Source organism: Trachurus trachurus, assembly GCF_905171665.1.
Source record: "Trachurus trachurus genome assembly, chromosome: 22".
NCBI lineage: Eukaryota > Metazoa > Chordata > Actinopteri > Carangiformes > Carangidae > Trachurus > Trachurus trachurus.
Window position 1 is genome coordinate 9,141,493 of NC_139907.1, and position 26,779 is coordinate 9,168,271.

The window sequence follows — 26,779 nt, forward strand, 5'->3', positions numbered from 1 at the left end:
CATTATGTTTCAACCACTGCTCAAAACTCAGAGATTAAATTAGTTCAGAGAGATAGATGAGTAAACTGGTAGTGATTTTATGCTCTATACAGTGAACATGATGCTCCCACCAGCAGCTGCTTCACTCAGCGTAGCTTAGTACAAACACCACAAATCAGAGGGGAAACAGTTGGCCTCTGTCTAAAGGTAACAAAACTGATTCATATATTAAGTCTCATTTGTTTAAACTCTAATGTAGAAACAGCACAGTTTAATGGCGTCTTATTTATCGGATTATGTCTTGGTTGGAGATCACCAGCAGAGCCAAGAAGTAGTCCGGGTCCATACTCCTCATAAAACCACGAGTCTACCTTTTTGAAGTGATGGGGAAAGTTTCTGACTGTTTTGCTCTCTGCAGGAGAGTCGCATCTACGCTGTGGCGAAGTCAGGAATGAGAGTATCAGAGGCCAGTCCTGGAGCCAGAGGCCCCGGACGAGGTGAGTGTCCTGCAGCCACGAACAAGAGACTTGTTGTCCACATTCGAAACCCAGTTATTTTCACAACGGTGCAGTGAAGGGGACAGAAAATCTGATTTATGTGTGCCTGTATGTGTGTGTGTGTGTGTGTGTGTTGAGCCTGGGTGGTGTTGCCTGTGGTGTGGAAGATGAGTCAGTACTGTGAAGTGACATGTCATTCAGCTCATGCTTAATGTAGAGGGGGGGGGGGTGTTGAGCTTGTTGGGTTTGGATCTGTCATTGCTGCCTTTGATGTCACTTCCTGTGGCCCGAGGCTCCACACACCTGTGCAGATGTAGGCTTTTAAAGAGCTGAGGAGGAAAAACGGGAGTGGGGAGGTTGGGGGTTGGGGGGTTGTAGCAAAGCAGAGGCAGCTTTTTAATCAGCTGCAATGAAAGGCCGCGGTCTGGGTGTAATTACTGCTGTGCTTTCTGTTCCGACATCATCCATTTTGTCGCGTTGCAGACTGCGAGGTTTGACAGCTCTCCGACTATTGAGTTTCCCCGACTGCCAGGTACACGCAGTCGACTGCCAAACGGCTGCTGTGGATTAAGTCAGAGCTTGCTCAGCTTATTCAGCTTCCTCTCGTGTTTGCGCCTCAAGGTGCATCTGTTATTTCAGGATTTTGATCTCTGCCTAAATAAATACCGGAGACGAGTTGAACTTTGTTTTGTGTTTTTCCACCAGCAGCTACTTCAAAAGCTTTGTTCTGTTTCAAATGTCTGTGAAGTTAAAGTGAGTTCCTATTGTAGCACAAATGACAACCACCACCAGAGCTGAAAAACAAAGGCCACAGTGAAGTGACAAAAACTGCAGTTCCTCAAATGACCTCTTGAGAAAATCCCTATAGACTTCAAATACCTAATTTTACAACAGAAATAAACCTATTTATAGCCTGGTAAATATAACATATTTTCTCTCTATAGTTAAATGTGGGGTGAAAATTAGCATATTATTTTATTAGGACTTAAAGTTGTGGATTTTTCACCTTGAGTAGAAAGTATGCGGGGTCAGATGCTGCTTGTCGATGGCGCAGCAGCCAGATTTAAAACCACCCTTTAGAAACCTGTGGGTGATGTCAAAGAGCACATGTCTATCTTCTTGTTTCTGCAAAATTTAGCATTTAACTTAAAGAGGAACTATGTAAGACTGGTTGCTTTTCCGCTGTTTTGCTAACCCTCCTATCGGCCATGTGCATTTCTTTACAACAAAACCGGTGAGAAAGCAATCAATAGAGCGGTAGATAACGTTATATATATCATATACGATGTTACGATGTGTATATTTGTGTAGTTTAATCTGTCCCCGATCTTGCGAAGTTGGTTTTCAGCCAAGAGAAGCAAGCTGACACACATGTGGAAGGCAGAGAGCCTCCATTCTCCCTCGTAACAAGTTGAACCATTTATTAAACCATCACAATTACTCCAAAGCTGTTTAATTAAGGTAAAAATGTAGCATAGTTGAGCTACAAATCCTGCATAGTTCCTATTTAAGCAAAGTTTCTTGCTTTAAGTTAGAAATTATGTGTCCTTTGTCTCTAAAAGATGAAGAGTGAGTGATTTTTGTTGCAGGATCCAACCTACCCCAGTATCCAGCGGCAGGTCCGTTCACCCAGTTGATCTATAAGAATATAAATGTACCAGTCTACACCACACTGAAAGGGGTGAGTGAGAAAACTGAATCTTCCTCTGAGCTGTTAAATTGCGGAGCAGTTGTCACCTGTCCTGACAGGATGTTAGCCGGTGTCTTAACCGACCTTTCCTACCTTCACCTGTTTGTTTCAGAAAGCCACTCAGATCAGCAGTGTCCCTCTACCTGACGATGACTCCGGGTCAGAGGATGACAGCAGCTCTCTGGCCAGTTTACGGACCTCCATCCTGAGCCCGGACAGGAAGGGCAGCGTCCCTGGGAGCCCACGAGCCGTCAAGAGAGGTGGGGATTGTAGAATGTGGTGCTGGTGATGTTGATGAATGAAACCACAGTTTAGAAGTGAATAACTGTTCATTCAATTGTTGTTTCCAAAATACATGACATCATAAACTTGCTTCAGTCTAAGTATAGGATGTACTCGAATGTGTTGGAAAACTGCTGGATTGTACTGAACAACACAAACTGATGCAGAGGAGCCTGGATTTTCCATTTAAGAGCCTCTGTCTTTACCCACTTGTTTCTTGCTCTATGTTTTATTTATTTCCTGAGCTTTTCTCCTTTCAACCACCTCTGGCATTTTTCTCTTAACTGTACTTTTTTCTTTTTTTAATGTGTCACCCTTTAGGTGTGTCCATGTCCTCCATAAGCTCAGAGAGTGACTATGCCATCCCTCCTGATGCCTACTCCCTGGACAGTGATTACTCAGAACCGGAGCATAAACTCCAGCGGACCTCCTCCTACTCCTGTGAAAGCACCGGGCCTGTGAGTGAAGTCCTTCTTAGTCTGTCTGTGTGTCACTGTTACAATCAAACACACACTTTCTTGCTGACAAAATGCAAAATCTAAATGAGAAAAAAAATGTTGGAGATGGTTACAGTAAATATAATCGTTTTTGTCTTGTTTTTGGACAAATATTCCATGATTTAGTCCTAACTATTGATAAAGCTATACAGAAATGTGACATTGCTCACAAGTATCCTAGTAATGCTATAGTTTCAGTGTTGATAAGTTATATAGGACCTATTGTAAAGTACCTGACAGTGATGTGTGCTGTTGTGTGTGTGCAGGAGATGCTGGAGAAGTCTGGGTACCTGCTGAAGATGGGCAGTCAGGTGAAAGCCTGGAAACGTCGCTGGTTCATCCTGAGGAACGGAGAGATCCTCTACTACAAATCTCCTGTGAGTGTGTCTCCCTCTGAGGCTGCCTGCCTGCTTCCTTCTAAGGTTTTGCTGCCTGCACAGGAAGCATTGCACGAATATTTCTGAACTGAAAGTGTGTACGTGCAGGTTAGCTGAAGTAAAGTGCCACTTGTGCCACTTAAAGATGTATATTATGGGGAATGTCTGATATTTCCTGATGGGATTTTTTTATGTGTAAATGTGTTTTTTTCTTTTTCAGAGTGACGTGATCAGGAAACCTCAGGGTCAGATCGAGCTCAACTCTTCCTGCCGTATTGTGCGTGGCGAAGGTGCACAGACATTTCAAGTGAGTGGAAAACATGCAAAGGATCCCAACAATACATAACTAAGTGTAAAAAAATACTCATAGACAAGCTAAGTGTAGTTTACATTTCACAGTCTGACTGCTATCTTCTAAGGGGTTATGTTAGATCTATGATTTGAGTGGTATAAAAGAAAACAGAGGAAGACAGCTGTGAGAGTGCATGTGAAACTACACACGCACCAGCACTCTTTTTATAGCACCGCATCACAGCAGAGCTTTACTGCTGCATACCAGAGAAGCAGCTTAAGATGACATCAGGTATAGCATTGGGCTGGAATGTTTTCCTGGCTCTTTGGAGACTGATTCTGATCTCCTCTGACACGACGATGCTATCTCACTCAGCTTGGCTTAGCATTTTTCCCATATTTCTGCCTTTTTTCCCTCTAATCAGTTGATTACAGAGAAGAAGACCTTCTACCTGACCGCCGATTCACCCAACATCCTGGAGGAGTGGATCAGGGTCCTGCAGAACATACTCAAAGTGCAGGCCAGCAGCCCCGTCACCGTGGAGACCGCCGCAAAGCCCACAGTGAGAGGATGGCTTACAAAGGTCAGGAGCCAGAAGTCAAAAGTGATGTTGTCACTTAAACTCATCCGTCTTGATAAGAGTTTGGCAACGAGAACATGAACACCGCTTTCATGTCTGTGCATTAAATATGAAGCTGGAGCAGATATAAACCAGATATGACTGTGTGAACTTCAGAGGTTCATACCTGCGGACAGGACCAGGCTAGCTTAGTCTAAAATAAGCTGTTTATATTAAGATGTACAACCAGATAAATTAGATAAAATAATAAATTAATATTGTCAAGGAGATAAAAACATGGGCGTGTGTTTTAAAAGGTTGTTTAAAAGAAGATAGAGCAGCAGTAGACCATTTTGTGATAGTTAAATTATAATAATGTAAAAAATATCTTTGTTTTATCAGTCTAGATGTGGATTTTCTTTATGTATTTATTAATCTACTTTTACAAAACCATATTATCCTACTCTGTTTCCACTCTATAGCTGTCAGAGGTATGGTTAGCCAGCCAGGCTTTGTCCCGGGAGAGGATGCCAGGAATAACTGGTTTTCAGGCTTAACGTCGTCTCTCAGACAGATATAGAAGTGTCTGTCACTTGGGGTGGGGAGGCTTTGACAGAGCGCTCTTAAGGCAGATTCTTGAAAACCGTCTTCACGTTGGGACACGGTTGTAAGACCAGAGCAGCTGGAATGCTACACAACCCCCCTCCACCCCACCCCACCCACCCACCTCTCTGGATCTCCTTCCCTGTGCCTTTCCTTAGCCAAGGCCTGTCTGCTGGTGAAGTTAGGACACTTAAACATCTGATGGGTGTGTGTGACGGCTGTCTGACAGATGACTGACTGCCTCATGCTGAGATGATGGAGCCCATGTCCTCTCACCAAACCCCCCCTCTCCTCCTCCCTTCTCGATCCTCTTCCTGCGAGTTGTCTTTGATCTGCTGGTTATGACGTGATCCCAGTTGAGACGGGGGCTGTTGACCTCCGTGCCCCCCGCTCAAGGGATGCACAGCTGGTTTCATGTCGGAGCGGAGGCATCCTCCAGTGACGCCATCGCTCTGTGTCTAAAAGTTTATCATATTTATCATCTATAAAGGCATTTCTGCTGAAAAATAAGGGTGAAAGCAGCAGCAATAGTATATGTACTGTTTTCATTTGACAGGAATTCATTGTAACTTTGCTTTGGAAAGACACAAGAAAGTCCAGATTGGATTTTGCATTTTGAAACTGTTGCTCAAGTCACTGAATTTGTTCTCTAATGATTTGCACACCCACACTGCCTGCACACTCCTGGGACATCTGCTGGTCAGATGTAGAAATCAGAAATTCCCTGACTCACATCTGTCAAGCTGTTTAAAAAACTCTCTGGTCTGAGTTTCAAAGAACACACACACGCACACACACACACACAGGCACAGACAAAATATATATAAATAGTATCATATTTCTACTTTTTTTCTGACAAATAATCATTTCTCAAACTTTTTTTTTCTGCTCTTGTCTCTCTGTTCTCTTTCAGGTCAAACACGGACACTCGAAGCTGGTGTGGTGTTCATTGGTGGGGAAAGTCTTCTACTATTATCGCAACCAGGAAGACAAGGTTCGGAAAAGAGGCCTCTCCTCACTCTTGACGTGCTCTCTCCTGCTTTAGGTTTTTGTGTCTTGTCTCTTATTATCATAAAAATGTCTTAATCTGGACCGCATAAAAGTACGGAGGCCCAGAGAGCACAATACACGTCAACTTAAGAAAACACGTGCAAATATATCTGCTGGGAGTTGCAGTGTGTTGCGCTCTCAGAGCCACTGTATGAAAGACTTTTGTTTTGACTAATAAAGGAGGGGCTTCCAACTGTTAATTAGACAAGAAAAGGGTGGAAGGCAGTTGAACACATTTCTGTAATAAAATATATAGATATTCACAGAACTCTTCTCTGTGTTTCAGCTTCCTCTGGGTCAGCTGCAGATACGGGAGGCGTTGGTCCAGGAGGTGGATCGCTCCTGTGATTCAGATGAGGACTATGAAGCAGGTAGTCGAGGTTTCCTCTCCTCCCACTGCACGTTGGTGGTGCAGCCCAGAGACCAGAGTCCTACATACCTGCTCATTGGCACCAAGCAGGAGAAGGTACAGGAACAGGAAATGTCTTTAATATTAAAGGGATAGTTCAACATTTTTGGCAAATTGGCCCATTGCCATAATCCCTATAGTCATAGCAGTAGGTTTGTTATCTTTAATTGTCGGTGCAAGCTATTTTTAAAACGGCGGAGCAGAGCCGCAAGCTGCTCAGAGCTACGCTACGGAGGCTAATGGGATTTCTTGGTTTCCCTCATCAAACTCATTGGCAATGGGCCAATTTGCCAAAATGTTGAACTATTCCTTTAATGTTTTAATGTGGAACTGTGATTATTCTTCTCTACTCTGTCCTGTATATTAATGAGTCTGTTTTTATTCCCCTGCAGGACACATGGTTGTATCATTTGACTGTAGCGGCCGGCAGCAGTGCAACCTTCAAGGTGGGCACAGAGTCCGAGCAGCTGATTGGTCAACTCCTGGATGCAGAGGGAGACCCAGGTGAGGAATCAAAGAAGCTGTAGAAAGGTTTTATTTTAGGTTTGAGCTGAGATCAGAGGAACAATGTTACACCATATTGAAGCTGTAAACAGTCAGAGCATGATGTGTATTATTTTTTCTCTATATATGCAAGAAACATATCAAGTATATTTGAAGATGTTAAAAAGAGACTCAGCTCTGACTGAGGAGAAAAACACGGCGCCGTGGTTTGCTTCTAAACTCCTCCCTGGCTTTCTTAAGTAAATTAGAAGTGACTATAAATACCTAATGACATTACAATGTCAACTTTTTCAGTCCAAGACACAGGATACAGCAAATTTGTGTTGCCAAGTTAGTTACTTATAATGTATTTAAACCCAGAGCAAGACGTGTCCTATTTATAAAATACCACTTTTACCAAAGCACACCAGCAGTGTCTCTCCTCGAGGCACAGCATGTTTTTTCTCAAGTGGGTAAAGCCAGATTTCGTTGTTTTTTTTTTTTACTTTAATTTTTATTTTTAACTCTCTGCTTAAAATATGGAAGACTAAGTCAGGCGTCTTGTTATGAGAAGAAGTGTAAAAACAAGCTGAGAAACATGGGGTGGCTGCGTATCTTTGTTGACCGCACTGCTAATATATTTTTACAGCAGATGCATTAGCTGAAGGGCTTAAGACGTGCAAAGTCTCTCTGTAAGTGGAGACAGAATACCTCGGTAGCATCGTGCTACGTGTTATTTCTATCCCGATGTCTGACAGCTCTAATCCACGCTGCAGACAGTGTTTACGGCGGCAGCGCCGTGTGTGAATTCTGTCAGCTGTTGAATCATTACAGCTTTGAAACTCAATCTTTGTGTTTGTCTGTGTGTGTGTGTTTGCATGTGTGTGTGTGTGTGTGTGCGTGTGTGTGCTGCTTCTTCTTTTCCTTCTTTTCCCAGACTCTGCCTACTGGAGGAGCGAGGCCTTGAGCTTTTGTAAGGAGGGTCTGCGCTCGCCTCTCACCACTCTACCCTCTGAAGCTCTGCAGACAGAAGCTCTTAAGCTTTTCAAGGTCGGTCTCTCCACCTCTTGTCCCTCTTTCCGTCTCTGTCGGCCTCTTTTGTTCCATCCCACTTACTTTTGATTCTCGGTTTCCTTTCATCCTTTTCTCCAAATCCCTCTCTCTCCTCTCCTGCCCGCCTCTCTTGCTGCGAGGGTCTGTTCAAGACGTCATCCATCCTACTCCAGCCCCCGTCCCTCCCTTTATCCCCTCCTACTCCTGGATGCGCTCTGTGACCTCCTCTCCTCTTCCCTCCTGCCACTGAAGCAGATCAAAGGCTCGAGGACGAGGGGCCCCGCTCATTAAAAGTGTGGAAGAGAGATAATGGCCTTGATTATCTGCTCTGATTGAGGCTAACTGTTCCTCTGGTTTACAGCCAGTGTGAAAGGAGCCCTCTTTTAAAGAGGAGACATGGGAGGTCAGGGCCCTCAGAGAGTGGCAGCAATGGATATGGAAGCCACAGGATAGGGGAGGAGATGTGGGATCAGAGCAGAACAGGGACCTTGTAGAAAAATGGCAGGTCCTTCTCAACTCTCTTTTCAACTCTGTGTCTCTCGGTGCGCTCGCCCACAGTCCCCCTCTCCCACCCACCTCTGCCCGGCTCACGCTTCACAGCCCCATCAGCTACAGTAGGCCTGTAGGATTGAAGGCTGAATGGATCGGCTCCCTCTTTGAGCAGCCAGCCTTAAAAACCAGTCCCCAAACACACACACACACACAAAGAAAAACACTGAATGGAGGTGACATGCTTTTCAAGTCTATGTTCTAGTTCATGTCCTTGAATTATTAATGAATCTGACACGACTGATGAAAACTCTTCAATTGGTCCTTTTGTCTTCAGCCGTCACAGCGAACGAGAACAAAACAATGAAGTTCAGATTTCCTCACACTTCCTGACCTCATGCCGAGATGTTTTTGTTGTTTTTTAATCTGACCTGAATATTATCATCACCCTCTGCTGTGTTTCTTTCGCTACTGATTCATTGACTCCCAAGTTTTGGAGTTTCTGGTGTTCGTTTGTCTCCACCTGCTGGTGGCTCGGCAGAACTCAACGTTTCTCTTTCTCCCCTCTCCGTGCAGTCCTGTCAGCTCTTCATCAACGTGCTGGTCGAGTCTCCGTCCGTCGACTACCACACGTCGCTGGCCCAGAATGCTTTGCAGGTGTGCCTGACTCACCCGGAGCTGCAGAATGAAATGTACTGTCAGCTCATCAAGCAGACCAACCACCGGACGCCCAACAACTACTCCCTCACGCAGGTCAGACAGGTGCACGCTGCATACGGATGAAGGGAAAAGTGTTGAGAGAACCTTTAACTTCAAGTGTTTCTCCCTCCTCTCCTCTCTAGTGCTGGCAGCTGTTGTCTCTGTGTGTGGCTCTGTTCCTCCCTCAACAACACTTCCTCTGGTACCTGAGACAGTACCTGCAACGCAACGCTGACCCAAGGTGAACTGACTTAACAGTGTAACAGAAAAAAAAAAAAACGAAATCTAGTGCGAAGCAGTCTTGATTACACCTCCGTCTTGTTTTCCCCACACAGGAGCGAGGTGGGGAAGTATGCAGTGTACTGTCAGAGGTCCGTGGAGCGAACGCTGCAGAACGGAGAGCGGGAGGCCAAACCTTCACGCATGGAGATCGTCTCCATCCTGCTGAGGAACCCGTACCACCATTCACTGCCATTCAGCATCCCGGTCCACTTCACGAACAACACCTATCAGGTAACTCGTATCAACAACCGTATAAATAATCCTGTTTTTCGCCGCCTCACTTTAATGAATGCAGACACATCGCTTGCTAAGGGGGCGTGCCGTCTGTCTCATCTTGTCTTGTCTTGTTGTGGTCTGAAAACAGCACTGGTTTAAAAGAATGTAAGGAGTTGAATTGAAGGGGGATGTGTTGCTGCAGATACCCTGATTAAAACTTCCAGGACTGAGGGTGAATCAGATGACAACACAGTATAAGTATAGTGGTTAATAAAACCACAGACTGCAGTTGGCACACTGACTATAAATCCAAATGAACCAGGTTATTTCTTATTGTAGATGTAAAACTGGTCATAGCGCTGGTGTAGAAGCCACAATGTATTTTGCCGGCCATTTTGCTTTAGGTTTTACGTCATTGCATTGACACATTGAGAGGGTAATATGGTTATTTTCTTTTACTTATTGTGTGTGGTGGTGGGAGTTTTGAACACAAAGGGAGAAGAACTAGAAGTCATTTCACTTAACCATCTCACCATTATCATTATTATTGTATATTGAAAGGCACATATCGTATTATTTTTCCCTTTTCCTATAACTGCTTGTTAGCTCTTTTTGATTTTTGTTACAATAAACACTTTAAACTGATCGTGGACCCTTGGAGTTTTTGAACGCGTCACAAAAGAGCTTTAAGTTCCTCAGTTAGTTGAAAGACAGCCACAACATCTGGTGTTGAACTCAAAGATCCAGTCAGTTCTGCACCACGTGTCATATAGGAACGTAAAAACCGTCAGCAGCTTATACCTGTAGATGCCACATCCATCCATCTGCATAATCACCTGTGAACTGTTACTTTCCTTATCTGCGCAAGTCGCAGCCTCTCCAACGTACGCGCTTTGTGCTCTCTCGCCATCTGCAGGTGGTGGGGTTCGATGGCTCCACTACAGTTGAAGAGTTCCTCAACACGCTGAACCAGAGGATCGGCATGAGGAAGCCTCAGCTGTCTGGGTTCGCCCTCTTCACTGACGATCCGTCTGGCAAAGACCTGGAGCACTGCCTGCAGCCGTCTGCCAAGGTAGGGCTGTGGGTCACCAAGCATAAGTGGATGGGAGAAACCCTCCGCACAGCTCTGAGGCTGTTTCTGCGGTTTATCCAGCCAAATCATTAGACTCATGTTACCTAATCATTTAGAGGATCAGCAGCGAGCAGTTCAGGACTGTTTTGACAAATTGTGGCTGTTCAAACTTTTTTTTTTTACAACAGGAACTGTAACTCAATTCAACTCAGTCATAATAAAAGTAGTGCTTGCTTCCATTTCTATTATCGTTAGTGGAACTGCTCCATAATGTTTAACAAGCCTGTAAAAGATAGTAAATCAGGTTTCCTTTATTAGGCTCATATAGTTTTTGTTAGACAGAGCCAGAGATAAGGTGGAAGCGTGTATGTTGTCAAACGTGAGACTGACTTGTTTGCCTTTTGCCAGATCTGTGATGTAATTTCCAAGTGGGAGCAGGCGCTAAAAGAGCTGCACCCTGGGAAAAACGAGGGCACGCGGATTGTTCGTCTGACATACAAGAGCAGGTGGGATTTCTATTGTCAGATCTGGGCTTTTTTTTTTCGGGAAGCGTACGCACACATTACCTTGGCATCTCTTATTATGTGGTCATAAACATCTGTGGAAAGCTGGGGATGTGATATGTGTTATCTGCTGTTTCACTTCTTGCAGGAATTTAAAGTGCCGGTGTTAGATTTCCTGCATCTAAGATGTGAAGTGAAATGTGCATAATTCCAGCCTTATACCTGGAAAAGGAGTTTCACAAAAACGTTTTCTTTTTTTTTGTCTCTCGCCCTCTTTTGTGCATGTGCAGACTGTGTTTCAGAGCTCAGGTGAAAGGAGAGACGGAGAGAGAGCGCCTCCTGCTGGCCTACCAGGTGAATGATGAAGTTCAGCAAGGCCACTTCCCCGTCAACAAAGAGCTGGCTCTTGAGGTGGCAGCCCTCATGGCACAGGTCTGTAAACATCACATCAAGAGATACAGTACATTTACAGCTCTTGATATACTCATTATTGAGAAATGAAAGTTTATGAAAAATGTCGATTTTAAAACAAACTTCTTCTTTTTTCCAACCTCCTCTCTTCCAGGTTGAACATGGTGACTTGGAGCGACCGGCTGCCTCCTCTCCCACCGGCTCCCCTCAGCCCAAATCTCAGCTGATTCTCCTGCAGGCCTTGGAGCGCTTCTACCCCAAACGCTACAAACAGGACTACAGCTCAGAGCAGCTCAGGTAAAAACAAACACTACTGCTGTCCTGGTAGTCAATGCATCGCTCCACTGTTTCTTATCCAGAACCTGAGAACCTAACATTCTCATATGGGTTTGTTTATAAAGCAGATACAAATGTTATTTAAAGCCGCCGATGTTTCTGTTCTTCTTCCAGAGACCTTACTGAGCGTCTGGCCACTAAGTGGTCTGTGCTACGTGGGTGCAGTGCATCCGAGTGTGTGAGAATATATCTAACTGTGGCTCGGAAATGGCCCCTGTTTGGAGCCAAACTCTTCAATGCCAAGGTAAAAAGAAAAGCTCATCAGCATCCATCATGTTAGTTTAAGACAGGTTGGACTATTTAAAAACCAGGAAGAAGATCTATAGAGGAAGATGCATTGCACCTGTAACATGAGCTTTTGTTTGGTCTGTCCACAGCCGGTCCCCCCCTCCCCTGTTGAGCAGAGCCAGGTGTGGCTGGCAGTCAGCGAGGATGGACTGTGTGTGCTGGACTACACAATGGTGAGTTTCAAACTGTGTGGAGGTGGAGCAAAGACGTCCATCAGCAGCCAGCTTGTCTGTCACGTACGTTTATTTAGAGCATTTTAAAACATCTCTCCTGATATTTCCATTTGCTTTAGTTTTAAAAACTGAGATTCCCGTTTACGGCTGCTGTGCTCAGCTGGATTGGCCACAGCTGTAAAGTTTTGTTGACCCACTGGTCTGGAATGATTTTTATTCTGTGGTGTTTCGAAACGCCAGAAATCCACAGGAAAATAAAATAACCAGCCTCCGATCTTGACATTCTTGACCCTGACAGATAGCAGTTCCAACATGTAAACCATGTTAAAGTGAGCTCTGTAATTTTCAGCAGCCCTTGTTGATCCGTTTCAGTCTCGGTCTGGCCGGCACCGTTGCTCATGTGCTTCCAGAAAGTTGGAGGAAAAAGAAAAAAAAATCCAAAGTGAGAATCACAATAAGTTGCTGGGAATTATGTCACGCTTCTCCACGCTCAATTTGCTGCCTCAAAAAAAGAAAAAAACGAAAAAGTAGAAACCAAAATGATTTCCCAGATGAATTCCAAGTCTATTCTCGGATCGGACATAAAATCTGAACTTTCTCCCGGTTTATATCCACTTCGCTGCAACATTTCAGTCTGGCTAATGCTTTCATTTTTCAGCACACGCTGGTCACGTACTCCTATCAGTCTGTGGTCACCTTCGGTGGCTGCCGCGACGATTTCATGGTGGTCACGAGCCAGCAGAGGGAGCCAGGGGTCGGGAAGAAGAGTGTGGAGAAGTTGGTCTTTGCCATGGCAAAACCAAAGGTACGTCTCCTCCTGCGTGGATTTGCACAAATCCACTGATTTGTGGATGAATATTCAATCTGGAGCCACGTTTCTCAGTTGCCTCTGTGTTGGAAGTTGCCACTCATCTGTGTTGTAGATGATCTGAAGAGAAAAGAGATAAAAGAGTAGCTCAGCTAATTTGAAAAAAACACTAACATTACTATTAGATAAAAAAAATACTAGGGCTGTCAAAAGCCCCTGAACACCACCTTAAATGATTAAACTGTTAGTTAAACTGAAGGACAATTAGATAAACATAATGGATGGATGGTTGATTGAGAAAGAGAGCGTTGTTAGCTCGAGTAATAGTTAAAACACATGTCCTAATAAAGAGTAGAAACTACGCCAACACAGCTATAAGTCATTGATGGCTAGTCTCTACAGCTATTAGCACATAACTGCTGATGGTTCAACAATAACAGAATAAATTGTCACAATATCCACTTTTATACGATTAACAGAGCTGAATAACAACCGGTCCCTATGGCCACGTTTGGAACATGACAGGTGGTGACGTTGATGGACTACTTGAGTTCATCTGATAGGGCTGTGTGGCCACGTCTTCACAAAAGACTGGGAACAACTGATCTGAAGCATCAGCAGCTGAGGTGTGGAGGAAATGCGGGTGGTTGGATTGCGAGTTGAGGAGCTGTGAGGGAGCTGTAAAGATAAGGGGAGGGAGCAGCGAGCCCCGGCTTTCCCATATTCACCTGTTTTTACACAGCTGAGAGCTTAATGGGGAAAACAGATTGTTTGTCTTGTTTTATGTGCAGGATCTCTATGGAGCTTTAACAGAGTCGTATTACTACTGTAGGTGAGGCCATGAGAGTGACTTCATTCATCATTGTGAATCGGTTTGAGTTTCTCAGGTTTTCACATCCTCTGTGATTGATACTGTGCCTCCAGATCCCCAGTACCCAATGAAACACAATCCTATGACAATGTTAAAGCCATTAATGGCGCTCTGATCTGTGTGTGTTTGCTCCTCTCTCAGATACTGGAGCTGACTCTGCTCATGGCCAGCTACATTAACCACTGGAACCCCAGCCTCCCGTCTGCCCCGGCCCAGCCCCTCGGCCACTGGGACGTAGACAGCAGGCACTTCCCCGCTATGAACTACACCACCAAGGGCCCCACACTACTGTGAATACTGCAAACAACAACACAGACCTGATCTGATTACAGGGAGAACGGTGACAGGTTACTTTTAATCCACATTCATCAGGAGCGTGTTGCGTTGCAGCTCCAGGTTTTCCGATCTTTACAGAACAGGTACTCGGAGATTATTTTTTTAAGACTTTCTTATGAAGATTTAGATTTAGAAATGTTAGGTACGGTCTTGTTGGACTATTTATTTGTGCAACTATAGAGTGTTTCAACTCTGCTTAAATTAGGTGTAAAATCACGTTCAAATTCATTGGTGAAAATGGACGTTGTTACTGGTTGCCTCTTGTCACACTTCCTTGCTGGTTGTAATACGGTGCTGTGTGCCACTGTAATTATTCACCATGAATTTTCATACTTACTTGACAATGAACCAGAATTTAAATACATTTAAGAGGTACTGTGCAATTAGAAAGGGACTGATAGGGTATGCAAAACTAGAATCATAGATTTTAGTGTCTTAATTTGATATAATCCACATCTAAATATAATCATCTAATTTAGAGCTGCAACTAACACTTATATCTATTCTAATCGATTAATGAAATGATATTTTGCCATTTAATCTGTGACTCCTTCAGTCCATAAAATATAAGAAAATAGTAACGTATGTAACTAAGTAAATTCCCAAAGCCCATAGAAATTGCAAAAAAATAAAATCACATTTGAGTTGCTGGAACCACTGAATCTTTGCCTTTAAAAGCTTTAATCATGAATGAATTATTAATGTTCTTTCATTGACTTATTAAGTTAATCAACTTGATCACGGTACAATATGACACGCCTTTTCCCCCCTAAGAAATTATGGTCATATTCAAGGAAACTTGACAATCCTTTAATATTTTTTAAGTGTACATTTAATATTTAGCCTGATCTTGCCCAGATCTCCTATTAATGTTGTATAACTGGTACTCAATAAGGTAATGGGATTGAAAAGGTATATAACAGTGATTAACTGTATATCTAATGAATCTGTGAAATTTTAGCAGTGCAGCATCTTAATATGTTTGTTTTCTCTGAAAATGAGACAGGTCCACAGTCAGTGTTTTAATAATCCAGAGAAAAAAAAGAGGTGACAAGTTTTAAAAAGAGCTATCAAAATAATTTGATGACTTGAACTGTTTTGGATCAAACCACTGTCATGTTCGTGTCCGTATTAGGTATTTATTTTATTTTCCAACATTCTTTGGCTTCTGCTTGAGAGGAAATGTTTTCACACAAGTGTCACGTTTGTAGCAGAGTAATTTAAGAGCAGAGTGTGTCTGTTACTGTACCTGAGCTAAAAATGTGTTACAGATGTCTGAGAGCTTGTGTCTTCATGTTGCCTGTACTGTATGTGTATGTGTGCTAATAAAATAAATGGTACAGTCCTCAGTTAGAAAATTTCTATTTTTTCCCCTCTGTTTCTCTTTAATGAAATCAGTCTATTTCATACCACAAGTAGGCTACATTTACTCAAGAAGCTCATTTACTCACTGAAGGTCAAATTTAAAGAACCTGTAGGCCTACTTAACCAGACTATGTCTATCCATGTTTTATTCAAACTATATAATCCAAAATGTATCCTGTAAGCAGCTTTTAGATAAAGTTTTTACAAAATGATCTGCTAAAATATGATTTAATGCTCACAGCAGCTGAGGTGTTAGCTTCAAACAGTTACATTATAATAAAATGAGTCATATAGCCTAATATTCTTCTGTGTTTTTCCCATACTGATCTAAATCACAGTATAACAAATAAATGCAATATCCACTCCTAACAATAAAAAATCTTAACAGGACACTCGGAGAGCACAGGCCTCTCCTGAGGCCAATGACAAACAATATGGACCAGACTTCAGAGGGATTAAAAATCAACTTTACAAGTTTAAATCATGATCTGCCTCGAAATGTGTTCTCCATCCCACCACCAAGTCCAGTACAAACTGGTTCACAACTTTTTTGTGTAACTATTATGCTGACATCAAACAATCAGACATGTGGAAAACAGCAACTAATTGATGAATGATACAGTTCCATAGGTTTTGTTGTAAAATATGAATTATACTGCTTTACAATTACGCAGTGTGTTACTACTTTTACTCACGGATCTGCCTTTGCGTAGCAGGTAGTTGAAAACAAAGTGGGTGTGCTTCTCAGCGATAACAAAAAACGCAGCCATGTTTTTTATAATGCCTCTCAAAATAATCTTGGTCCTTGAATGCATCAGTCATTTTCTTGGCCTGTTCTCATAGTGCTGGGAAAGAAAAAGTGGTACTGGTTTTCCTTTACAAAACACATTTTGCCAGTAAGTATAATATGTTCAGGAAACACAGGGTTTATGCAACAGCAACAAAATTAATATTTCAGTCAAGGCTCCTCTTAGAGAAATAAGGAACACTGGTTCTACACACTATGCCACTAAAAAACTTCTTCTCTCATTCAACACATCCATAAAGTAAATACTTAGCGTCTGTGCTGGTTGTACACAGCCTGCCCAGTCTGCATGTTTTACTGGAGTTGAGGTTGTAGGGGTGGAAGCTGTTTCTGCTTTTTCTTATCCAAGGGGGTCAGAGTGGTAATGGCATTTTCCTGCCAAATATATGCTGTAAATCCCACATTTTTATAGCTCGTCTGAAGCTCTTGTTGTTCCATGGCTGCTCTTATACTAAATGAAATGCTCGTTATAGGGCTCACTGCTGAAGTCCTGCGTGCCTTCACTGCTCATCAAAAAAGAAAATAACTTCTGTCATCTTTCCACAGTGCAGCTCTGCTTGTGCCACGTGCTTTATAAGAGTTTAAATCAAACTGAATCTAAAGTAAAAGATTCCAGTGTTGTGGTATACATCAGAAGTGTGTTACCCGCACAATAATCCCTTACATTATTTTGCTGGCTACTATTCATGTTATATGAAATATGACTTGAGAAACAATATTTACCTTGAATAGTGCATTAATACAGGGGGATGTGTGTGCATAATTCAAAACTTATTTTAGATTATAAAAAGCCATGTGTTCTTTCTCACAGGTCTCCGGTGTGTGCTTATTCCAGAATAAGTTCACAAAGGCCTTTCATTCAAGATATGTTTATACTTTATTTTACATTTTATTGTCAGTTAATGTGGTGATACAGTTCTGTATTGATAGAAAGATAAAAGTATGTGAAGTAAAGTTAAAATTTCCTCATGTAAAAAACCTGCTATGAACATCTTTGAAAAGTAAAAGTGCAAGTATGAACAAAATGTATTTCAATCATCAAATATATAAATATATAAGTCCCATTAAGAGTGTTATGTATAAAACTGTATTACTTTTACACATGCTTTAACTGTTAAAGCATATAAACCACATTTTTTATTGCAGTAAGTCAGGGTGAAACTGATTTTTTACAAAGGTTTAGGTCTAGATCATTATATTGTAGAGGTTGGTGATGAACTTAAAGCTGTTAAAATTAGCAATAGTAAGGAACAGCTGGATATAATTGTGTGTTTGAACAACAAAACAATCAATATCATAATATCTCCTTGGGGGAGCAATTAGTGGCATTTGTAATCCAAAAAAAGTGATTGAACAAGATAATCAATAATGAAAATAATAGTTAATCTGCGGTAGCACTCTGTTGTTTGTTCAACCTTTGTACAGCTACAGTTCAAATTCCATAGACAGCACGTTTATTTGATCAGTTGCATTTGTACTGATCTACTGACCTAGTGACCTTCTGACCCCCATGACTTATGTAAAACTAATACCACTCAATATAGGCTACAGTAAATACTCTGGTTGGCTACAAGTAAAAGTTTTGCATTCAAAATAAAAACAAGCAGAAATGTATACTTAAGAGTATCAAAAGTAGAAGTAAGTTAGGCCTACATCTCAGGCAGACATAAACTGCATCCCCTTACTGCTTCTCATGTTATGCAATATAACATAACATAACATAACATAACATAACATAACAATGTTGATAATATATAAAATAACTAGTCAATACAGTTTTGAGATCAATGTAGTAGCCTACCAAGAGTAAAAAGTAGCCTATAATGTCATGACATTAAAATAGTTGCGTAAATTAGTTTCTCTCTACCACTGCATTAGCCTTTAATGTAAATTCACAGTTGTACAAAAAAAAACATCAAAAACACTGTCATAGTGTATTTATTCATTGTTTTCTTCAACAGTATTGTGAAGTAAACCAACCTATGTGCTCTTTATTGTTTGATCATATCATAAGGGTGGGGTGGGGGGAGGGGTAGGGGTGGTTGGGTTAAGAGTTTATCTGTTTGTTATTTACAGTATGCATACTCCTCATAGCTGTGGGGCAGTGGGAGGGTGCATGTGAACCAGCATGTTGCTGGTAATTGATTCCACATTAGCCTAGCCTAGCACTAGGAGCACTCGGAGAGATATCAGTGCTGCGCTAGCTCCTTCTCCAGCGTCGGCGCACTCAAACTGACTGAACCCGGCGGGACGAGCCTCAAGTGAAACCGAAGAGACTGCACTCACAGCACGGCAAGGGGAAGGAAGGACAGGTCGGTTAATTGTGTGTTCGCAGGCACTGAAGCACGATATGACACGATAAGAACTCAAAAGTGGTCTGTTTACATAAGACTGACTGTCGTAAAAGCTTGCAACAGCTGTATCTCACATGTTTTCTGTGGTAGGGACCTGACACAGTGAAACAATGACAGCCAAAAAGCCGCAGAGCATGCTCCGGGAAGCCTCCCATCAGATCATCGCCGGTGGATCCGCTGGTAAGTCCAACAACTAATTGTTTAACTTCTGCCCACAAAAGAAAAAAAAATCAAACAAACCCAAATGATTCATATTACGCAATAGTCCGGAGAGCTGCGTGCTGCTCGGTGAGCGGATCACACAGCCACATGTTGCCCAATATGCAAAAAAGGTAGTCGCACCCTCCTTCAAAGAGTTTCCCACAGACCCGGGACAAAATGTTTCTGGCGGTGATCACACAAGCATGGGTGATTGACACGCGATTAAAGCTGTCTACAGCGGAAGGTCTCTGGATCAAAGATCCAAAGTGTTACCAAGATAGTTCTGCCCCCTCCTACATGTGTGCTCTGCTTCACGAGGAAATGCCAGAATAGAAACTTCCTTTGCACATGCGCACTGCTGTCTGTAGAGGATTCACTTTATTCACTTTCCCAAAGCAAGGAAATTATGTAAGAGATCATTTTGAAATATGACTTCAACTAGACTAGACCGGACTAGACTAAAAAAATGTCGATATGTAGATATAAAAACTATTGATTGTTTTGATTTTAACTGTGTATTTCAATTTGGAATAACAAAATACACTTTACTAGGGACGCCATATTAATAATTTCCACAAGATAGTTCATTGAGAGTCTTGTCAATACTGACATAACTGTATGTTATATTTCTGCAGTTGTGTCAGCTGAAAGTTCATGTTGTCCTGTTCTACCACAGCCATAAGACAGCAATCTTCATGGTAGTTTGTTAAGAGATTTGAAAAAAAAACTGCGTTAAATTAAGTTTTAGATGCTTATTATTTTTTTTTATTTTTATTATTATTATTTCCATAGGTGAAAAAAATACTTCGAGTTTCTTACCTGCTGCTGCCGCTGAACGTCCTGTAGCCACGTTTTCACGTCAGTGTTGTTGCACTGCAGCTCTCGGCCACCGGTGGCAGCACTGAGCTCACAGCGGCTGTGACGCACTCTGCTCTGCGGGCGGGGAGCGAAGAAGGATTTAGGCGCCACATTCAACAGTTTGTTTGGTTTGGATGTTGATGATGGGTATTTGTAAGTTAAAAACCAACACTGTTCATGATTATCGTTTGAGGAGAGCGTCGACAGTCAATGTTTTTTTACAAGACACGAAGTTCTATCACAATACAACGGCGATAAGTCTTCAGGACATATTGGACATATTGCAGTGAGTTGCTGGAGACACTGACGGAGGCCGCTAATTTTTAGAGACGCGTCGAGGGTCAACATTGGCGCGCATTGGCGTTGCTTTTCACCGCTGGAAAGAAAGAGACTTTGCAGATTTAAAAGAATGAAACCTCACGCTGAACTCACGACGTATCTTCTAGACTGGTAAGTGAACAGCTGCTGTAATGCTAATGCTAAGGCTATGCAGCAATAGCAAAAACTAGAAATGCATTTTAAATGAGGAAATCATTTCACCTGCGTTGGCTTTTTAATTATTTACCTGCTTGACTGCACCTGGTGGTTGTTTGGTTTAACTTAGTGGACTTGTGAAATGCTTTTTCACAGCGATGCTAGCCTGTATCAACTAGCTACATGTTTTTGGTAACCTAGTTAGACTACCACCTGTTGGAGAACACCTGTACAGGCCTCAAAAACACATCTACCGGAGAGCAAACAAACTAAGACATTGTGGAAAACCTCTGCAATATAAAATCAGTGCAGTTTGGCACTTTGTAGTGTATAATCCCAAAATGTGTAGGAAAATCATTGCATTTTCCAGTTTTCTTCAGTTTCAAAGAATTTATTGATTGTTGTCAGATCTTGCAGTGGTAAATATAAGCTATAACTGCGCGTAGTGAACTTGGTATATTTCATTTTCCCCAAATGTAAACAAGCACCTACGTATTTTAATGAAAACAATTATAACTGAGCTACTCTTACAACCCTCGGGAGGGTTTTTGTCAGTCAAACCTGGCAACACTGCTCCCGCCGCTACAATACAGACTGAACTCCATACAGGAAAAGGGGATGTGCCCAACCGGGAAGTGAGCAGTAGTCATTCCTCTCGCTGCTGTGCGTCACTTTACAAGTTTCACCTTTACAGAAACTCCTGCCTTCCCTCTCTCCCTTTAATTAACATTGCATAATGAAACTGAGATGCCTAGTGCCAGGTCCTGTTTGGTGAACAAGATGGTTAAAGACAGATAAGGCAGTTAGAATATCCTGAGGACAATTTAATGTGACATTGGAAGAAAAACGCCCACCTGGAGTCTACTGTATGGCAGTCACCTTCATTAGGCGTTAGAGATAAAGAAAACCTTTGCAGCAGAATAACTTAATTTGAAACATGTGTTAGACACAGTGCCTGGAGGGTATAGTTCAGTTCATTAGGTGCCCTTAGCTCATCCTAGCCCTGAATTAAATTCCTCTTTCATTGCAAAATAAAATGGCAGTGTCACTGGACTCACCCGCAACAAACTTGACTTTGTGTAAATATGACATGTGGAAAGAGTTATTACATGCCTGCACAGTCAGTGCAGTGGGGGCATGTGCCGCTGAACTGCAATTAGCAAAAAATCGAATAGTTGCATCATCCTATCTATTGTGCTGCATATGTCTCATATAAAAAACCGTCGACTAAAACTCTATTAAAAAATCCTAACAGTAAACAGATGTTGATTGCATGAAACAAAGTGCTCTCATGTAAAACTCTTGTACCAAGCACATTATGTGCAGGACTGTAAACCAAAGTCAGAGTTCATGGTTAATCATTTTACATTCCTCATCTTGTGCAAGAATAAGATTATAGCGGTGTTTCTTTGTAAGTTTTAATATCTGTTTTGTAGAAGGATAAATTGATTGATATTAGGCAGCACATTAGTTCACAAACAATATACTGCCAGTTGAAAATATTTCTGTTGTTGTCTGCTGGTATGAAAGGTCGCTGAGTTTTTACATGGGGTGTCTTGTCTTTGCAAATGAGTAACCATTTACCCTTTTAAAAACATCTACTGTGAAATTATCTCAGTCCAGAACTGGATGTGCAGCTCGGTGACCGCTAGGACTTCTAGGATGTTTTGTATTTGTAGAGTGAATGTGATAGTGGCTGCTTTACTTGCATAGTTGTCCTTCAGTCTAATGATACATAATTATTCTAGTAAAAAAGTTTCATTTAGAAAAGTCTTTTACTGCTTTTGTGACACTTGTATCATCAGAACTGGATCTTTGATCCTTAAGTTAATAACGTATTGAGTTATTTCATACATGACATCATTAAGCACCTCATACCTGCTGACTGTTCTGTTGGAGTGAAGTGTTGGTTTTGCAGTCAAATGCTTCATGGAGAAACAAATGGGATGTTCCTGTAATCTTACCCAAAGTATTTGTGACTAGCACATATTTATTGTGTCAGTTTTTGTTTTCAAGCTGAACGAGCCAACAGCTGTAACCAATAAGAGCCACAAAACATTTCCTCATGTTTTTATTCTCAGTGTTGTTGCTGTGCTTAACTCACCAAGCTGATCAACATTGACTGAGGGTTGGCTTTTGTCTTTTTGTCCATATGTGTCCTTCTGTCCTTGATATATATTGTTTTTATCTTCAGAAATCACAATAACAAATTGTAAATCTTAACTTTGAAGTGCATTGTTAGTAGTGGTTTGTAGTATTCCTAGTGGTATGGTGTACATTTATGGTCATAAAACATCATTCTACATCCCGTCACACACAAAAAAATGGCTATAATCAATACCAGTTATTCAACAAATGTGCAAGAAGTCACTTTCTCAATTTGGTTTGTGGCAAAGTCTAAGTGCTTCCTTCCATCGACCACTGGTGCTGCCAGTGAAGCCCAGAACATTTCTTCTTTTCTTGTTTTATCCACCACAACATTTCTCTTGGTTCTCTGTTCTGTCGCGCTCTTATGAAAACGGGACTCCCTTCGTTTGGTTGAGGAGGTGTTCAGATACCATAGCATTGTCACTACACTTCCTGTGGTTACTGATAGAGGAGAATCTTATTTTGCATAAATGACAGCTTCTCCAAACTGAATATGTCACTATCTAACTGTAATCAGTGTTAGAGCCAGGAGAAATTTGTTTGACTCCCAGTATTAAGGGGGGAAGCTGTGGCTCAGGAGGCAGAGAGGAGCCTGTCATCCCCGCAAATTAGAGGCTCGCTGGTTTGGTCTCTGCAGTCTGCATGTCAAAGTGTCCCTGGGCAGGATATTGACCCCTCATGGTTGTTGCATAAGTGTACAAATGTATGTTTGTGGTGAATGAACATGTGAGTGAATAGGTGAATATGGCAAGCATTGTAAAGCAGTTATAGTGTTTGATCAGACATAGAAAAGTGTGGTGTAAGTGCAGTTCATTTAAGTCGCGTGTGAAGGATATTGGATACCATACCATCAAAGATTTTTTCCAGCTCCAAGAATATCATAAGTCAAAACTTACTCAGCTTGTACGGTGTATTCCAGGTGTTTCACAGCCAAACGTTTGCCTCGTCATTACAAAGGTCCAATATTTACTTTGCTCACTTGTAATAGTTTATTTAAGAAGGAGTATCAGTAGCTGCCAGCAGTAGTAGGTCTAAGCAGTGTTATCTGGCTGTTGTGCTACTGTATGTGCACAGACAGAGATAACAGGCTGAATGTCTGGCCTTGGGGCCAAGAGTTCACTTGTCTCATGACAAAACCCTTTTCACTGTGCTGTTTTGGTAAAACGAAGAAATATAATGGGACATTTTACGTACTGTATAATTGCAATTTACAGATTTCATTGTAGACCAAACTGTCACAGTCAGGATTGGGGAAATGTGTCCCTCAGTTGTTTTGTTTGACCAACAGTCCAAAAATGCAATTTGCATTTAGAGAAAAGAAGCAAATCCTGTCCAAGAACAGCTGGAACAATTTGCTGCTGGGTACTTTTGCTTAAGGGAAAAAGCACTGATATAAATAATTGGTGACCAAAAAAAAGTTGTATGTGTCAATCAATTGACTAATTACTGCTGCTCCATTTCACTGGCATCAGAAGTGGGAATCGGCTCTATTATTCTCTTTGATGTTGCAAATAATGCTGGCAAGAAGAAAGCAGACAACCTTTACTCTAGTAGTGAATGTTTTTAATTTTATTTTAATTAACTTGGATAGTTGAAGTGTGAAGTGCTCAGGCTATTAGTTGTTTCAGGTGATATTTTTTTATGAGAACCTGCGCGTCACAAGGACTCGTGCATTGCAGCTTGTCCCTGTCTGTTTATGTGTCATGATGAGCCCCGTGGGCCCGACAACCTGCTATCCTGAACCCCACATCCAGAGGCCGTGGGGCTCCTGTCTGTCCTCACCGGGGTTGACGGGAGCGTGCAGAGGACTCAGGTTTTTATACCGCAGCAGAATGGACCTCAGTGTTTCTCCATAACATTTTTTTTTTCTCACATAGATTCACTTTTAACGAGGATGGAGAGAGACGTGTCCTAATTTATGTGCGGCCTGGTCATAGACATCGGTTCAGGGTGAGAAAGCTGCATTGTTAAGTCATCTGAGCTCAGTGTGTCTTACCTTTCTGAGAGGTCAGTGAGCTCCACCTCGCTGTGCAGACGAGCTGTGAGGAGCTAATTCACTCTCCCTGTGTTACACTGATGGTTTGTGCAAAGCCGGAGTGCCTGTTGGAATACGGCATCGGCCGACTGAGAAGAAACACTTTATTGACTTTTTTTGATCATTGAATTTAGTGTGTTATTTACTTTTTATGCTTTTATTATTCTTGTGTTACCGATTTGTAATTGTGAGGTACCAGGATATCTGGGGCGTTTACTACACGGGTAATTGGCCAACTCTGAGCAGTAACTTTTTCAACTTTTGGACTCTCAACATCAGCACACTCACTTTATGAACAGTACTTATAATCATGCAACAATATATGTGCTTTTTCATATTACTATATATCTTATAATCTTATATCTCACTCTTTCTATTTTATTATTTCCGGAAGCAGGCACAATAAAACACATTTCACTGCACATACGATGTGTAATTGACAAATAAATCTTATCTACCTATTTGCACAATCGATTTTCTTTGTATAAATATTGATTAGCTTTACCCCTTGATTCCCATATGAATATTTTAAAAAGAGATAATATAACAGTTTTAGAAATCAAATTTATTTGTAATTTCTAGACCGCTGTGATTGAGAGCTGAAACCATTAGTCGACTGATAGAAAGAAATTTATCTGCAACTGTTTTGATAAATGATGGAAACAAACTTATTAGCAGTAATGGTCAAAGCCAAGCGTTTGGAGACTTTAGCCTCTCAAATTAATTTGATTTGATTATTTTTATTTTCATTCTTGACATGAAACGACATCACCATGTTGGCTCTGCAAAGATGTGATGGGGATATTCACTGTTTTTGGCTCTTATTTCATACAACCTACCCAATGAGTGATCATTTAATCTCAAAAAATCTTCTGATTTATGGTTAGTGAAACTTAATTTCAACCCTAAAGGTCCAGAGACACTGTTTTATTGGATAGTTAGGTTTGTGTGTGCTGGTCAAAGAAAACCTTTTTGATGTCGCCGTCCATTCGTTTTTTGCCCACGAGGTGGCAGTAGTTTCATGTTGCATGTCTTTTTTACGGTAAAGGGATGTTACAACCTTTTTAGGTGGCTATGTTTCAGTTTAAGCAAACATGGAGACAGTAGTGATGGATTGGTGCCCTGCAGAGTGGACGGTGTGCTGTTTTGAAAAAGAAACAAACGGTGAAGTGGATTTAAATGATGGACGCATGCAGAGGCAGAAAATAGTCATTAAAATAATAATGTCATTATGATTGAATACGCAGCGAAGCAAATTTAAGATCAGAAAATGAAAATCTATCTAGTTACACGTCCCCTGCTGTAATGTTTTCTCTAAGTCCTTTGTTATTTCCTTGCTAGTTGCGTTTTTTTAAACTCCATGAGTAAATCGATCCGTCTCCAGCAAATGGACTGTAACGACATGAGACAGACGCCCTGCGTGTGATTACTGCGGCTCTGCCTCCAGACTGTCAGAGCCTCGCTCGGGCTGCACCGCAGCTCTCCTGCTTTAATTGGTTTTAAACAGTGAACCTGAAATCAGTCGGGAAAGAACAAATAAAGCCACTTAGCCTAAATGAAGGAGAGGAAGAAAAGAGGAGAGGAGAAATCAAATAAATACAGTCAAACAAATGCATGAACATGTGTGCAGGGGGGTGAGGGGGGGTGATGGGGGTTATCCATTGACAGAGAGACTGCACTTAGCAATGAGTGTTTTTTTTCCTCTCCGCGATTCCCGAGTGGCTGCACCAATCACAGGCGAATTAGGCCTAATATTTATTTCCAGAAACAATTGCACACGTTTCAGCGGGGCTTTGATTGAACTCCCGGCGGACATGTTGTAGACAGATGTTTAGATGACCTCATGTTTGAAGTAATGTTGATTCTGGATGGGGTGCTTCTTGGCCTGTTCCTCTAAATCAGCTCCTTCTACCTCCCCATCTTTCTTTCTTTTTTCTTTTTTTTTGGGTCTCAGTCTTGGAGGGCATGCGGAGGCTCACGTCCTTCATATTTTAATGTGTGCTTTGGCTCGCATTAAATAGCGCCCATTTACATTTTCTGTTCCATCCTTGACAGACACATGTCCGTGCGTGGGGGTCGTGGATGGCTTGTTTAAAATGAGCCATGATAGTGGTGAAGGATGGCTACTTAACCGGACACATCTGTCTTTTGTTCTCTGTGCTTCTTTTTATGCGTGTCTGTCTCTGAACTGCAGGCCAGGATTTACCACCGAGGCGGAGGCGGCGGCGTTTCTTTTCTGACATAAGCTTTTTAAACGTCTGAGGAAGAAGCTGCATCGATTATT

The 26,779-nt window shown here is 41.8% G+C and overlaps 2 protein-coding genes across 7 annotated transcripts in view; both read left to right on the plus strand.

Moving 5' to 3' along the window:
- Window positions 1-15,575, plus strand: part of plekhh1 (pleckstrin homology domain containing, family H (with MyTH4 domain) member 1) — a 33,117-nt gene extending 17,542 nt beyond the window's left edge. For all 6 annotated transcript variants that reach the window (XM_083998134.1, XM_083998129.1, XM_083998130.1 and 3 more), the window contains 22 exons: window positions 398-476; window positions 2,066-2,157; window positions 2,279-2,426; window positions 2,770-2,906; window positions 3,212-3,322; window positions 3,543-3,629; window positions 4,039-4,197; window positions 5,690-5,770; window positions 6,113-6,292; window positions 6,628-6,739; window positions 7,656-7,768; window positions 8,837-9,013; window positions 9,103-9,200; window positions 9,295-9,472; window positions 10,374-10,529; window positions 10,938-11,035; window positions 11,323-11,464; window positions 11,598-11,740; window positions 11,894-12,023; window positions 12,157-12,240; window positions 12,899-13,045; window positions 14,061-15,575. In XM_083998134.1, the coding sequence (XP_083854260.1) occupies window positions 398-476; window positions 2,066-2,157; window positions 2,279-2,426; window positions 2,770-2,906; window positions 3,212-3,322; window positions 3,543-3,629; window positions 4,039-4,197; window positions 5,690-5,770; window positions 6,113-6,292; window positions 6,628-6,739; window positions 7,656-7,768; window positions 8,837-9,013; window positions 9,103-9,200; window positions 9,295-9,472; window positions 10,374-10,529; window positions 10,938-11,035; window positions 11,323-11,464; window positions 11,598-11,740; window positions 11,894-12,023; window positions 12,157-12,240; window positions 12,899-13,045; window positions 14,061-14,213 (2,805 nt within the window). In that variant the 3' untranslated portion in view covers window positions 14,214-15,575. The remainder of the gene's footprint in view (window positions 1-397; window positions 477-2,065; window positions 2,158-2,278; window positions 2,427-2,769; window positions 2,907-3,211; window positions 3,323-3,542; window positions 3,630-4,038; window positions 4,198-5,689; window positions 5,771-6,112; window positions 6,293-6,627; window positions 6,740-7,655; window positions 7,769-8,836; window positions 9,014-9,102; window positions 9,201-9,294; window positions 9,473-10,373; window positions 10,530-10,937; window positions 11,036-11,322; window positions 11,465-11,597; window positions 11,741-11,893; window positions 12,024-12,156; window positions 12,241-12,898; window positions 13,046-14,060) is intronic.
- A 2,987-nt stretch (window positions 15,576-18,562) lies between these two features.
- Window positions 18,563-26,779, plus strand: part of slc25a21 (solute carrier family 25 member 21) — an 86,383-nt gene continuing 78,166 nt past the window's right edge. Inside the window, exons 1-2 of the mRNA XM_083998983.1 lie at window positions 18,563-18,737; window positions 18,870-18,959. Coding sequence (XP_083855109.1) covers window positions 18,890-18,959 — 70 coding nt within the window. The 5' untranslated portion in view covers window positions 18,563-18,737; window positions 18,870-18,889. The remainder of the gene's footprint in view (window positions 18,738-18,869; window positions 18,960-26,779) is intronic.